Source organism: Schistocerca americana, chromosome 3 (assembly GCF_021461395.2).
Source record: "Schistocerca americana isolate TAMUIC-IGC-003095 chromosome 3, iqSchAmer2.1, whole genome shotgun sequence".
In the NCBI taxonomy this organism is placed as follows: Eukaryota; Metazoa; Arthropoda; class Insecta; order Orthoptera; family Acrididae; genus Schistocerca; species Schistocerca americana.
Window position 1 is genome coordinate 472,151,444 of NC_060121.1, and position 14,550 is coordinate 472,165,993.

Below are 14,550 nucleotides of genomic sequence, written 5' to 3' on the forward strand. Positions count from 1 at the left end.
TGCACTGGTGACAGTGGTCCCTCTAGGCATGTAATGCTCCAAAATGATGCCTTTTTCGTCCCAAAAGAGAGTGAGCATAACCTTCCCTGCTGATGGTTCTGCTCGAAACTTCTTTGGTTTTGGTGATGAGGAATGGCGCCATTCCTTGCTCGCTCTATTCGTTTCCGGTTGGTGGAGAACCGGAAACGAAGAGAGCGAGCAAGGAATGGCGCCATTCCTCATCACCAAAACCAAAGAAGTTTCGAGCAGAACCATCAGCAGGAAAGGTTATGCTCACTCTCTTTTGGGACGAAAAAGGCATCATTTTGGAGCATTACATGCCTAGATGGACCACTGTCACCAGTGCAACATACACAGATCTCCTAAAAAATCATTTGCGGCCTGCAATGAAATCAAAGTGATGTGGATTGTTGTCAGCAGGTGTCCTTTTGCAACATGACAATGCAAGGCCCAACACTGCCTATACAACAGTTGCAACAATCACAGACCTGCTTTTTGAGTGTCTTCCTCATCCACCATACTCACCAGACCTTGCCCCAAGTGATTTCCATGTGTTTGGACCACTCAAAGACACAATGGGAGGAAAGAAGTTCCGTTCTGATGAAGAGGTACGCCATGCGGTGCACGAGTGGTTGCGCGGACTACCAAAAGAATTTTTTTCTAAGGAATTTATGCACTTTATAATTGCTTGAGAACTTGCATTGAGTTTTGGGGAGATTATGTTGAAAAGTAATACAGCTTTGTACCACTTCTGCACAATAAATAATATTTAAAAAAATATTTAAGGTTTTCATTTGACTCACCCCCGTATATAAAAAAAAACGCACACTAAACCCAGGTAACTGGCATTTGGTTTTGCTGTACAGTATTTCTCAAATGGTGGCAGTGGAGAAGTGCTTTGATGATGCTCTTCACTTAAGTTGACTTTCTTCACCTCTCTGTGAATTGAATGTTTCTGCCTTGTGGAACTATTAAAGGAAGACCACTGTATGAAACACCATCACTTGTTAAAACACCTTTTGTCTTTCTGGGCCAACACTCAAAGATGAACTTTACCTCAGAATTGAGTAATGTTGTTAAGGTGATTATAATAGTGTAATGCAACAAGGATAAATCTCATCCAAAGCAAGAACCCTGTGTGCTGTGTGAATAGGTACAACTCTTGTCAGTTCAACAAATTGCAATTTGTTCCCTACCTACAACACCCCCCGCCTCCCTGCACCCTCCCCTCCACTGGTGACCATGCATGTGACTGTAGAAATATCTAGTTATCAAATTCATTGACAGTGAGGAGTGGAAATGAGTGACTGTGCTAATGGACAATGTGTGTGCTTACAACATTTTATTTAACATTGAATAAGTCAATGTTATGCAAATTACGTGGCACATGATACTGAGGGGAGTGAAATTTCGGTGTTCAAGAAGAAAGAGGTTAATTATCACAGTTTTTATTCCTTCTATAATATGTATAATTGTGGTATTTGGTGCTCATTTGTGTAGTAAGCAAAGAATGGTAAGGAAGTACTAAATCTCAGAAAATTTAATGGGAAAATGAACCCTAACCTATGTATTCTTGTTTGACTTTTTGTTTTTAAAGAACAATATTACAGATAGATGTCTTTTCTTGATTTTTCACCTTTTTACTCTGGTGTATTGTAATTTACAACATTTTTCAAACTTTGATGTTTTCACTGAAGCTGTACACTCTAAATGCTGTGTAAGGAATATTGGTTTGTGTTAAGTATGCCAACAGTGAGTTGGCAGCTTGCTACAGTTAATCCAGCTGTAATATAGCAGTGGTTAGTAAGGTAAAGGTACTATCTTCTCACCACCTCACCACATCCTGAGCTTAAAGCTTGCTAGTTGTGGATCAGCAAAAATCAGTAGAAGTCATTTCAAAGAAGGGCCACTCATTTTGTATTATCGTGAAAATGGGAGGAGAGTGCCATGAACATGATTCTTGGATTGGGGTAGCAATTATTAAAACAAAGGGTTTTTTGTTGTGGCAGGATCTTTTCATGAAACTTCAGTCACCAACTTTCTCCTCAGATCAAAAAATATTCTGTTGGTGCCAAACTACATAGGGAGGAATAATCATAATGATAAAATAAGAGGAACTGAAGCTCGTGCTTGTTTTCCCACATGCCATTCGAGCATGAAAAGGTAGAGTAATATCTTCAACCAGGTTCGATGAATCCTCTGCCAGGCATGTAATTGTGTAGAGTAATCGTGCAGATGTTGGTTTAGGTGTGGACGTAGGCTCCAGGCCATGTGTGAGTGTGTTATGTCTAGCTGCTACAATTTTTAGCAATCTCAATATACAGTACCAATGTGTATGGTAGCTGTTTTGAGGTTATTATCATGTTGTGCTGTGCTGAAACAGTAAGCACACCTGCAGTGCCAACATCAAATGAGGAAAGCACAGCTTGTTTCACCCACTTTGTCACCACCCCATGTCTGTCTGTGGTTTGGATGTTCTTGCATCCTCCACTCCCTGCAGGTTACACAGAACGGAGTCAGGAAGTCATGAAAAAACAGTAAAGCTGTTGTCAATCTGAAAGTTGATTTGAATACTGCTATTGTATACTATACTTGTTCTCGTGTTTCAGGTTTTAATAACAGAAGATCTAGGTGAACCAAGAGCAATTGCTGTGGCACCAGAGAAGGGGTGGATGTTTTGGTCTGACTGGGACAGTGAAGCACCCAAAATTGAACGAGCATCTCTAGATGGCTCAGATCGAACCATGCTCATTTCTAAGGATCTAGGCTGGCCAAATGGAATAACTCTTGATCTTGCGTACGATAAGATATATTGGTGTGATGCTAAGAAAGATAGACTTGAGGTCTGTATATTCATATGATAGAAAATAAAAACGAATTTAATTTATTTTATTAATAACAAACAATCCTGTAGAAAAGTGTCATTATATTGTAGTCTTAACTGAAAACTTACAAATGCAAACAATCAAGTGTGTAATAGTAATTTTAATTGAACCTGCATCAGTTATTTATTAGCTGAATGTAGGGGGTGTGATCTCTGAATTTTGTATGTGAAAAATCTTAAAACTTTTTAAATAAAGCAAACATTATTAACATTCTACATCTTTGTTATTCATGTTTACATATTTATTTCTCATTGTAATTACTGTGGCACGAACACATTTCTCCCATCAACAGATCAGTTTGTTGAGACTGTCTCTGTAGAATATTTGACTTGGCTGATGGAGCCACCATCTCACTTCTGCTCGCACTACTTCATCACTATCAAAGTGAAGGCTTCAATGGTGTTCTTTAAGTTTTGGATGTAGATGAAAATCGAATGGGACCAAGTTTGGACTGTGTAGAGAATGGTTGATGACAGTGAACCAAGTCATCGGATTGTTGTAGATGTCACAGCACTCGTGTGGTTTGGCATTGTTGTGCTGAAGGAGAAGGTGGTCCCTATTTGGATGATCTCTTGGCATTCAAAACTTGGTTCCAGCATGCTGTTTCTAATGCACCGACATAATTAGGTCACACTGCCATGTTAAACTCTAAAATTCAGAGCCATCTAGTAGCAGAAGATTCAAATGTGTTAACATGAAGACTAAAAATGTAGAATATTAATAATGTTTATTTTATTTAATAGGCATTAAGAGCTTTCACATAAAATGTTCAGAGACATTGCTTTTGAGCATTCCTGTATATTTTAGAGCAATAAGAAGCTGCTCTTATGTAAAATAATACTTAAAAAAAGTGATAATTCTTTTATCTTTGTTAACAATGTATAATTAATCTTATCATTTCAGGTGGCAAATATGGATGGAAGTGATAGGCGAGAGATTATTAGTGACAACTTGCCACATCCATTTGGCTTGAGTCTTCTTGGAGATTATCTTTATTGGACCGATTGGCAGCGAAGGTCAATTGAGCGGGTGAACAAAATAACTGGAAATGAACGCAAACTGATTGCAGATCAGTTACCAAATGTTATGGGCCTAAAAGTTATACGCCTTGGTGAAGTGAAGGGAACAAACCCATGTGCAAAAGATAATGGTGGTTGTGATCAGCTGTGCCTTAACAGACCAGGAAATGACTATATTTGTGCATGTAAAATGGGTAAGTAAAGTGAATAAGAAGATGAATATTATTTATTTAACTTAAATTATTTAAAAATAGTAGAAGTTATCATAACTGGTTTCCAATTTGTCAGTATTCAAAAATTTTTATTGTGATTTGCATTTTAAAAACTTGAAATTGTCTGCAACAAATACATATTGTAATGAAACATCCTGACAGATTAAAACTGTGCTGTGTTTGGAATCCAGCACAGACCAGCTCCCTGAGATAGGCATGGGTTCAGCATTGAATCCTTATCCTGCAGACAGTTTTAATCTGCGTGAAGTTTCACGGTTAAGGACTCAGTAATCTTGTTCAGGCTTTGTTTGAATGGCGATCTGTGATATTGTGTGAATTGGCACAGCTATGCATGTGTGATTATGAAGTTTAAGATCTCTGCTGTGGTCAAATAATTGTTTGTCTCTTCATAGTCCAGTCAGTTGCAGTGCTAATTATTAATGCAGATCTTATTTTGATGCAACATTTGATTCCATCATTTTGCAGCTAAAGTGTGATTATTTGGTGGCTTTTGTACAGTGATATATATGCTAAGAAAATGCCATGCTTAGAGCTACCAAAGCATTAAAGATTTATCAGAAACACATTGTTTTGAGTACAGTTCATTTCCATAAAATATTAGGAAATTTCAGAGAATAAACATGGTATTTTCAGTCTGTTTCTATTACAGTTCCAAATTAAATGGCTTTTTAATGTTGTACAGCATAGTCTGCACTTACATGTACAAAACAGCCATGCATTACCTCCAGAAAACACATAGCAAAACAATGCTGATATAGAAGCCCAGAACAGTATTGAGAAACACAGCTGACTTTTTTTTATGGCTATTTATTGTTTGGTCCCCTTATTTGTTGTTTTAAAAGATATGCACATTTTTTTTAATGAGTTATTTAGTTTTTTTGCCAGGATCTCAAGAGAGTTTCAAAATGCTGTTACCAGTTTTAGTTGTTCATTCAGTGGTCATCTTTGACAGTCAGTAGATAAAAAGAGGACACAAGAATCATTGTATTATCTATAAAATCTGACTGGTAGTTATCAGTGTGTTATAAAAACAATAAAATCATTTCTAAAGGTTTGTGCTGCTAGCAGTTTCTGTTGCATTGTCAATAGTACTGAAGCCAGCAGTAAGTAGCAATCGAGGTTTTGTAGGCAGAATGATATCTTCCTTTTGCAAGTAGACAAAATCTTGCACCCTATCTACCGTTGCTTTCAGTGTTATTGACATTTCAAAGGAAACCAATTGCAGCATATTCCTTTAAGTATGATTTTATTGTCTTTTTATCATTACACAGGTAATTAGTTGACAGCCTTCACCTGTTACATAATGATTATTTGTGTCCTTTTTTATCTGTTGATAGTATGAAGACGACTCCTGACTAGCCAAAACTGATAATGGCATTACAAATGCTCATATGATTGTGTCAATAAATATAAAAATAAAAGAACATGGTCAGTAACTTTATCTCTCAGACATGAGATTCTCTAAGTATATACAGATTCTGTTATGCAAAATAGGTGTCTTTAGTGTGGGAAACATCAAACTACTTGACAAAGACATGGTATGATGAAAACTTGCAAGTGCTTTCAAATGCACTGAGCTTATCAAATTGTATGTCATGTCATGATAAAGAACCAAATATGAGAGAGGACTCCCAAGAAAGATGTGATGAGAAATAATATATACTCCAGACCAACAAGAATAGCTCTCTCTCTCTCTCTCTCTCTCTCTCTCTCTCTCTCTCTCTCTCTCTCTCTCTCTCTCTGCTACATTAACATACATTTCTGTTTCAAGACAAAACTGTGGGGGAGGTATAGTTCTTCACCTATTAACCCTTTCACTACTGCGGGCATGTACAAACGACCTGTTATGCCATTCCTCAAGTGTTGTGGATGTGTATATGCATGATGCTTAGGTTTTTCTACAGTGTTATAGACATCTGTACATGTCCTGAGTCACCAATCTCTCACTGCCGCAAATGAGTTACTTCCGTATCTTGGTGAATAAAAAAGTTTTGAATATTTATCTTAAACCATACAAGTACGATGGATAATGGAAAATAAATTCAGTTCTTTATCAGTTGAAGATATCAGACTGCAAGCTACGCAAAAATCAAATTTTATCACCAAATAGATTTCAAAAAATCAGATAATACATATTTCTTATCAGCCAGAACGCCTTTCCTCAGCGCAGGCACAAGTGTTTGGTGAGCAGTACAGCCATAACAAAAAGTGCCTTCGCATGGAATGCATAGAGCACATGAGTTGCAGTGAAAGGGTTAATAGAAAATGGAATACACGATAGTGACACAAGCTAGTTGTTTCCCTTCATATACTTCAGTCCAATTTTGGGTGTTTCTTAAAGGAAATCAATAGCACTTACAAAAATGAAATCATATTTTGCAGGTTATGAACTGGCTACAGACAACAGGACATGCGTTATTCCAGAAGCATTCTTATTGTTTGTTCGTAAAGAAAATATAGGAAGAATAAGCATCGAGAACAACAATAATGTGGTAAACATACCAGTTACTGGCATTAAAGATGCAAGGTATTCAAGAAAGTTTTTGTTATGAGGAAGCGTAAATGATTATTGATTTTAGCATTTGCTGCATAACACTCATTTCTTTCCCTCAGTGCCTTGGATTTTGACATAAATGATAACCGTATCTATTGGACAGATGTCAAAGCAAAAACAATCACCAGGTCATTTATGAATGGATCAAATGTAGAAAAAATTGTGGAGTTTGGATTGGACTCTCCTGAAGGTGAGCAGTTTTTTTCCCCTCCGTTCACATTACTCTTTATTGGTAATTCTGAATTCCTTAAGAAAAGGCACTGGAGTATAATGGTGTTCTATTTGAAGAACTTGCTTTAATTGATATGATCCGAAACAAGACATTAAAAAGAGGAGGGTGGTAGAAAGATACAGTGAAAGAGTTTATAGACTTCAATTTTACCAGTTTTTAGTTCTCAGCTGTTCAGAAGGTAAAGATCACAGTGAGAATCGGGTTGCTGTTTTGCATTCCTCAGTTTCAGTGCTTGTGTTGTTAATGTCTGCATGTTATGAAAAGAGAATTTTAGTGAAATTTAATTTCATAGCTGTTAATTGTCGGTTAATTTAATCTTTTTGAAAGTTATTTTCCTTATTTTGTAACCTCTGCATTATCATGTTAAAAGTAAGAGTGGTTTATACAATTGTATGTTATATATTTTGCTACTACAATAACAAAATTATCATTTATTTAAAAGAGCATTAGGTCAAGGTAGAATCTAAAACAATAAAAATAACACCTAACCTCGCTGTTGTGAGCTGCAGTTCTGTGGTTCGTTTATATTTGATGTTAATTTGAATTAATTTTTGTTAACTTATGTATATACTGTTTTCCCTCCCAGTATATGTGATAATCTAAAAATCAAATGTAGTGACAGGTGCACAATACTGTCAAAAAATTGCCACTGTACTTCCCTTCATCACTTCCCTATTCCATAATGAATTCATACGTTGTTTATGATCCATAATGAAATATGGTGTATTTTGTTTTTCTCTTGAAAAGGCATGGCTGTTGACTGGGTTGCACACAATCTTTATTGGAGTGATACAGGCAGCAAGAGGATAGAAGTCGCAAGGCTTGATGGCCGGTCCCGTAAAGTATTGTTATGGGAAGGCTTGGGTGAACCTCGGAGCCTTGCACTGAATCCACGTGATGGGTGAGATTGGAATTTAGTTTCCTAAATATTGTTAGCGAGAAATAGTGTTAATGTTAACTTTAGCATCATGTTACACATCTTTACCTCTTACTTTTGAAAAACCTTCAACTAATTTTTCTCTAATATCCACTCACCTAAGCAATTTTTTTGATGAGACCTAATTTTTAGGTATATACCCCACTTTCTGATGCAATAATATTACTTCTTCTTCTTCTTCTTCTTCTTCTTCTTCTTCTTCTTCTTCTCAGAAATCACAGGCCCTGTAGACCAGGCACTGCATCAGCGATCAGCTTCCACCACCTTCTATCTCTCACAGTCTCTCTCCACCCTGTGGAAATTCCTAATGCTATGATGTCTGTCCCTATGTCATCTTTCCGCCTTGTACGAGGTCAGCCCAATGGTCCTGTTGCCTAGAGAGTTCCTTCAAATGCTTTCTTGGTGATTCTGTTGTTTTCCGTTCTAGCCACATGTCCAGCCCATTGCAGTCTCCTGCTTCTTAATTTTTAATTACTATTAACTTTATAAAGATATAAAATTAAGTTATAATATCTAATGGCATTCATTGATTTTGTATAATAACAAAAACATTGCTGGAACATTGTCAAAGCTTTCAGTAATTCTAGATCAGAAATTGAAATAGGCTTGGATTGTGCTATTGTGCCAACGGTATCTGCTGACGAGTGGTAACCTGCCCTCATTTTTGTGTTTTAAGTGTGTGTTAATCAGTATGTGAGAGTTTATGTAATTGTGAGTCATTGAATTACTGACTGAAATCATATTAATACATCTGACGTATTTAGAGGGCAGTCATGATGTACTGTATAACTTCCATTATCGTAAGTTTCACCAAAATCTTACACTTTTTCTGTAACAGCCAACACATTGTACTAGTGAGCACCAGAGCAAAAGAAGTAGTAGATACATGCCATGACATAAATTGTCAGAATATAATATTAAAGAAATTGTCTCAGTAATTGCATGACTCATTGTTGGCAGTATGATTGTTACTTCATTTATAAATTAACGAGAACCACATAATTTTTTAATAGAATGATGTTCCATTTACAGGTATATGTATTGGTGTGACTGGGTTACTTTTGGTGTAATTGAAAGAGCAGCATTAGATGGATCAAAACGCACTGTTCTGATATCAGAAGTTGGTGACGTGAAAGGTCTTACTATCGATTATGTTCAACGCCGTATTTACTGGACTCAGCTTAATCCATCATCTATTGAAAGCACAGACTTAGAAGGTCAGAACAGAATCCAAGTTATTGGAAAAGATATTGAACACCCCAAAGGAATAACACAGTATCAGGTAAGTGAAACAATGTGAATGAGCATTAAATACTTTTGGATTAAGGGAGACCATTGACTGAACTGTGTTAAGGGACCTCATTTACCAAAAAACAGAAGCCTTGACTTGTCAGCAGGAACATACAAAAGAAAGAAACCTTGCTAGCTTTTGAAGTTATCCTTTAATGAACTATAAAAAACACACGCCCCCCCCTCTCCCCTCTCTCTGGACTAACCATGCCAGCATTATTTTTTGGCAAGTGGTCTGGTTGTGGTGGGTGTAGTGTCAGTTGGAGTGGGTAGAGGGAGAGTGAGAGAGAGGTGGGATGAAGGGAGAGGATCTGGAGGTGGACTGCTAGCGACTTGGAGGGAGGCACCCGATTTGCTGATTGGGAATGTGGGAGGGAGGGGTGGAAGGTATATGGGCTGGCAAGATTATAGTGGCTAATGGAAAGTGGCACACACTGAAGTAATGTGGATATCTGAATTGTGCGGATGTGATGTGGTAGAGGAAGGGAAATGTGTTGGAGGAGGGTGCAGGGTCAGTGGGTTACCTCAGATTGGGACCAGGATGATTACAGGAGTGGAGAATGTGTTGTAAGGATAACTCCCATCTATGTAGTTCAGAGGAGTGGTGGTGGAGGGAAGGGTCCAGATGACTTGGGTTGCGGAGCAGCAGCATGTTGTGCCACCAGGTGGTCGACTTTGTGTTTGGCAACAGTTTGGTCTTGGCCCTTTGTACTGGTGGACAGCTAGCTGTCAGTCATACCAATGTAAGAAGCTTTGCAGTGTTTGCAGCAGAGTTGGTATATAACATGGCTGCTTTCACAGATGGCCCAGTCTCTGATAGGAGAGGATAAGCCTGTGACAGGACTAGATTACAAAGTGCTGGGTCAGTCGATATGGCAGGTTTGGCATCCTGGTCTGCCTCAGGGCTATGAACTCTGTGGTAAGGGTTAGGGAGTAGGAGTGGTACATCGGTGGAGTAGGATATTGTGTAGGTTGAGTGGATGATGGTGCACAACTTTAGGAGGGGTGGGAAGGATCCTGGGTAGTAAGTCCCTAATTTCAGGCCAGGATGAGAGATAATCAAAGCCCTGGCAAAGAATATGTTTAGTTGTTCCAGTTCTGGGTGATATTGAGTGGTGAGAGGGGCACTCCTTTGTAGTTGGTTTTGTGTTGGTGGGAGGACTGGGGCTGTGTGAGGATGTGGCATGGGAAATCTGTTTGTGGACTATGTTTTGGGCATATTTCCTGTCACTGAAGGCCTTTGTGAGGCCTTCAGGATATAGGCAAGGGGAGTTCTCATCACTGCGGATACATTGTCCCCAGGTGGCTAGGCTGTGTGGGAGGGATTTTTTGGTGCGGAAGGGATGGCAGCTGTCAAAATGTAGGTGTTGTTTGTAACCACCAACCATTAATATGCACAGAGGTGTGGATGGAGCCATCAGAGAGGTGGAAGTGAACATCCAGGAAGGTGGCCCGTTGGTTAGGTGAAACGGGTGGAAGAAGATAACATGTTGAGGTTGTGAAGGAATGTGGATAGGGTATCTCGACCCTGACTCTGGATCATGAAGATATCATTAATGAACCTTAACTAGACTAGGGATTGGAAGTTTTGGGAGGCTAGGAAGGTTTCCTCTACATGGTGCATAAACAGGTTGGCATTGGAGGTTGCCATGCGAGTGCCCACAGCTGTGCTGCAGATTTGTTTGTAAACTTTTCCTTCAAAGGAAAAGTAGTTGTGGGTCAGGATATAGTTAGTAAGGTGTATAAGGAGTGATGTGGTTGGTTTAGATCGGAGGGACTGAAGCCGTCCCCATGGCGATCTGTTGGATGAGATGTTACTGTGGCCTCTGTACAGCCGGTACCGTCGTCGGCTAGTCCACAGTCAATGTCAGACGTTCACTACAAGCGCTCGTCCGATGGAGCACACCGCCGCCGCTTGTGTTTCGACGGGGAACGCTGATTACGGACGTGTGTTTCAGTATCCGAATGTGGCTGGATCTCTTCAGCTGCTCCGGTGTCTGTAGGACACTGGGAGAGGTAGCGTTAGATAGTGGCAAAGCATGATGAGTATTGATGTATAGTGAAGTGGCACTAGCAGTGATGAGTAGGGATCCAGGAGGTAAAGGAGTTGGTCTGTGGAAAGTCGGTGAAGGAAGTAAGTAGTATCTTTGATGCAAGAAGCTAGGTTTTGGACAATTGATTAGAGGTGTCGGTCAACAAGAGTGGAAAATCTTTCACTGGGAACACAATAGCAAGCTACAATGGGGCATCCAGGATTGGGTTTGTCGATTTTGGGAGCATGTATAAGTTTGGTGTGTAGGGTGTTGGTGTGAGGAGGGAGACAGGCAATACCTCCCAGACCTAGCCCACATACAGATTTCCTGTGCCATATCCTCATACATTCCAGTAATCTCATCCACCCCCCCCCCCCCCCCCCAAAGAATCAGCTACAAAGATGTGCACCCACTCATCATCTAGTATCACTCTAGACTGGAACAACTGAACCATATCGTTTTCCAGCGTTTCATCTCTCATCCTGACCTGAAATGAATGACACCCTATACAAGATCCTTCCAACCTCTCCTAAATTGGTGTTCTGTTATCCATCCAGTCTGCACAACACCTTAGTCCATCACTCCCACCCACAACCAATTTCCACAGAGGTCATATCCCTGTGGGAAACCAAGGGACAAGACAATTCCAATCCACCCAGACTGCACCTCCTACTCCAGTCCTAGCAAAGGCTTATCCTGTGCCATCAGAGGCCGCGCCACCTGTGAAAGCAGTCATGTCATATGCCAACTCTGCTGCAAACCCTGCACAGCTTTTTACATTGGTATGACTACCAACCAGCTGTCGACCTGGATGAATTGGCCACTGTCAAAATGTTGTCAAGAACAAAGTTGACCACTTGGTGGCACAACATGCAGTTGAGCATAACATGCTCATTCTCAGTGGCTGCTTCACAACCCGAGCCATCTGAATCCTTCCCTCCACCACTAGCTTCTCTGAACCTTCGCACCCATAATCATCATGACCTCAATGCTGGGTAACCCACTGTCCCTGCCCCCCCCCCCCTCCCCGACCCAACAGTTTCAACTTCCTCTGTCTTCTTACTGCTTCCCACAGGCTGCTACAGTTGTGCCAACCAATATACCTGCCATTCCTCCCCCTGCGTTCCTAGATAGCAAACCATCCGCCTCCCTCTGAGCCACGACAACTCAGTGCAACTTGTTTTTCGTGAGTGGTCTCCTTTAATACTAAAGTATTTACATTCATAATGAATAATCATTAAGCTTAATAAACTGTCCACTGAAGGACCATTCATACATGACAGCAGTCTTATAAACCATTTTCTGTTGTTAAAGTGTCATAATTTTTTACTTTGTGTATTTTTGCCGCCAGGATTATATCTATTGGACAGACCTGAAAACATTACACATTGAGCGAGCCAATAAGACAAATGGCCAGAATCGGTCTGTAGTACAAGAACGTCTGGGAGATGTCACTGATATGTCCATATTCCATACATCAAGACAGTGGGGTTGGAATCAGTGTGAGATAAACAATGGTGGATGCTCTCATTTATGTCTTGCTGTTCCAGCTTTCACACCTAGCGTGGGCCAAGCAACAACTCTACATTGTGCTTGCCCCACACATTATGTCCTTAATGCAGACAACAAGACATGCTCTGGTATGTGGAAGTGTATTAACATGAAATGTTTGCAGTCTTCTTCAGTGAACATTTAATTAATTGTCATTGTTCTTACAGCACCACAATCATTCCTGCTGTATAGTCAGAAGAATACTTTGAGTCGTCTGATACCAAATACAACTGACTGCCCATCTTTAGTTTTACCCATTCAGAACCTGAAAAGTGTAAGGGCTGTTGAATTTGATCCAAAAACACAGTTCTTATATTGGGTGAGTAACTTTCTTGCTTTGTATGATTAAATAGGTGCAAAAATCTTTAATCTTGTTGATATTTAATTGCTGTTAATAATGTATTATAGACTTTGAGGCTAACATGTATGTGCAACTGAGTGAATGTGATTCATATTTTGTCATGCGTGTTTCACCTTTTTTTTCTTAATAAACATCTTCAACTGTGTGAAAGTGTAAGTAGGTATATATTTCAGTTTTTTGAAGATGCTTCTTAATAAATTATACAAAATAAAAATTACATTGATCAGTTTCATACAGATATAACCAGAAATAGTTATTATCGACAAAATCTTGAGAGAGAGAGAGAGAGAGAGAGAGAGAGAGAGAGAGAGAGAGAGAGAGAGAGAGAGAGAGAGAGAGAGAGAAAGGAAGCATGCCTGTGAGGAAATACAGCTGTGAGGTTTAGTCACCAAGGACCCTGGGTCAAGGGAGAAACTGCTGGGCATAGCAGAAAGATGTTAACAATAAAAACCTATCAACATAGAAGCTTTCAAACTTGAAAGGGTGCTAGAGAGGATAGTTTAAAGATCAAACAGTAATAGAAGTTTAGGTGCCCCACTGAAGACTCTTGATGAAGGTCTGAGCATACGGATTTGGTTCCCAGATATACAAGTAGTTCAAAGACTTCTTAGCAAATAGAACCCAATATCTTGTCCTCTACAGTGAGTATTCATCAGAAACAAGGATATCACCAGGAATGTCCTAGGGAAGTGTGATAGGACTGCTCTTATTGACTGTGTACATAAATATCTAACAGGCAGAGTGAGCAGCGATTTACAGTTGTTTGCTGATGACACTGGGTATAAGGAAAGGTTTGTCGTCGAGCGGCTGTAAGAGGATAATAACATTATGGAAAGGATAGTTGCTACACATCACATAGCGGAGGTGCTGATTCACAGATAGGCACAACAAAAAGACAGTAAAAAAGTGAGCTTTCAGCCAACAAGCAAAAAAAAATTCAAACACATTTGTGTGTGTACGTACGCATGTGCGTGTGTGGTGTCTATTTCTGTCAGAGGGCTTAAGTCCAAAAGCTCACTTTCTGACAGTCTTTTTGTTGTGCCTACCTGTGACTTAACATCTCTGCCGTTTGGTAAGTAGCAAATATCCTTTTCATACTATTGTTACTTTCCATCTTAGATTTTCTGTTGTTTATACAAAGTACTGGATGACCTAGACAAAATTTCTAATTGGTGTGATGAATGACAGCTTGTTCTAAATGTAGAAAAGTCTAAGTTAATGTGGATAACTAGGAAAAACAATTCTATAACATTCAAATACAGCGTTAGTAGCATGCTGTTGACACAGTCATGTCAGTTAAATATCTAGGCATAATATTGCAAAACGATATGAAATGGAATGACCATGTCAGATTGGTAGTAGGGAAGAAGAATGCTCAACTTCATTTTATTGGGAGAATTTTGGGAAAGTGTAGCTCATCTATAAAGAAGATGGCTTATAGAAAACTAGTGCGAC

The 14,550-nt window shown here is 39.4% G+C and overlaps 1 protein-coding gene across 1 annotated transcript in view; it reads left to right on the top strand.

The window, feature by feature from the left end:
- LOC124605332 (low-density lipoprotein receptor-related protein 6) overlaps nucleotides 1-14,550 on the top strand; it is a 329,566-nt gene that overhangs the window by 281,673 nt on the left and 33,343 nt on the right. Inside the window, exons 9-16 of the mRNA XM_047136938.1 lie at nucleotides 2,610-2,843; nucleotides 3,789-4,098; nucleotides 6,520-6,664; nucleotides 6,751-6,881; nucleotides 7,671-7,824; nucleotides 8,893-9,142; nucleotides 12,535-12,823; nucleotides 12,902-13,053. Of these exons, the coding sequence (XP_046992894.1) occupies nucleotides 2,610-2,843; nucleotides 3,789-4,098; nucleotides 6,520-6,664; nucleotides 6,751-6,881; nucleotides 7,671-7,824; nucleotides 8,893-9,142; nucleotides 12,535-12,823; nucleotides 12,902-13,053 (1,665 nt within the window). The remainder of the gene's footprint in view (nucleotides 1-2,609; nucleotides 2,844-3,788; nucleotides 4,099-6,519; nucleotides 6,665-6,750; nucleotides 6,882-7,670; nucleotides 7,825-8,892; nucleotides 9,143-12,534; nucleotides 12,824-12,901; nucleotides 13,054-14,550) is intronic.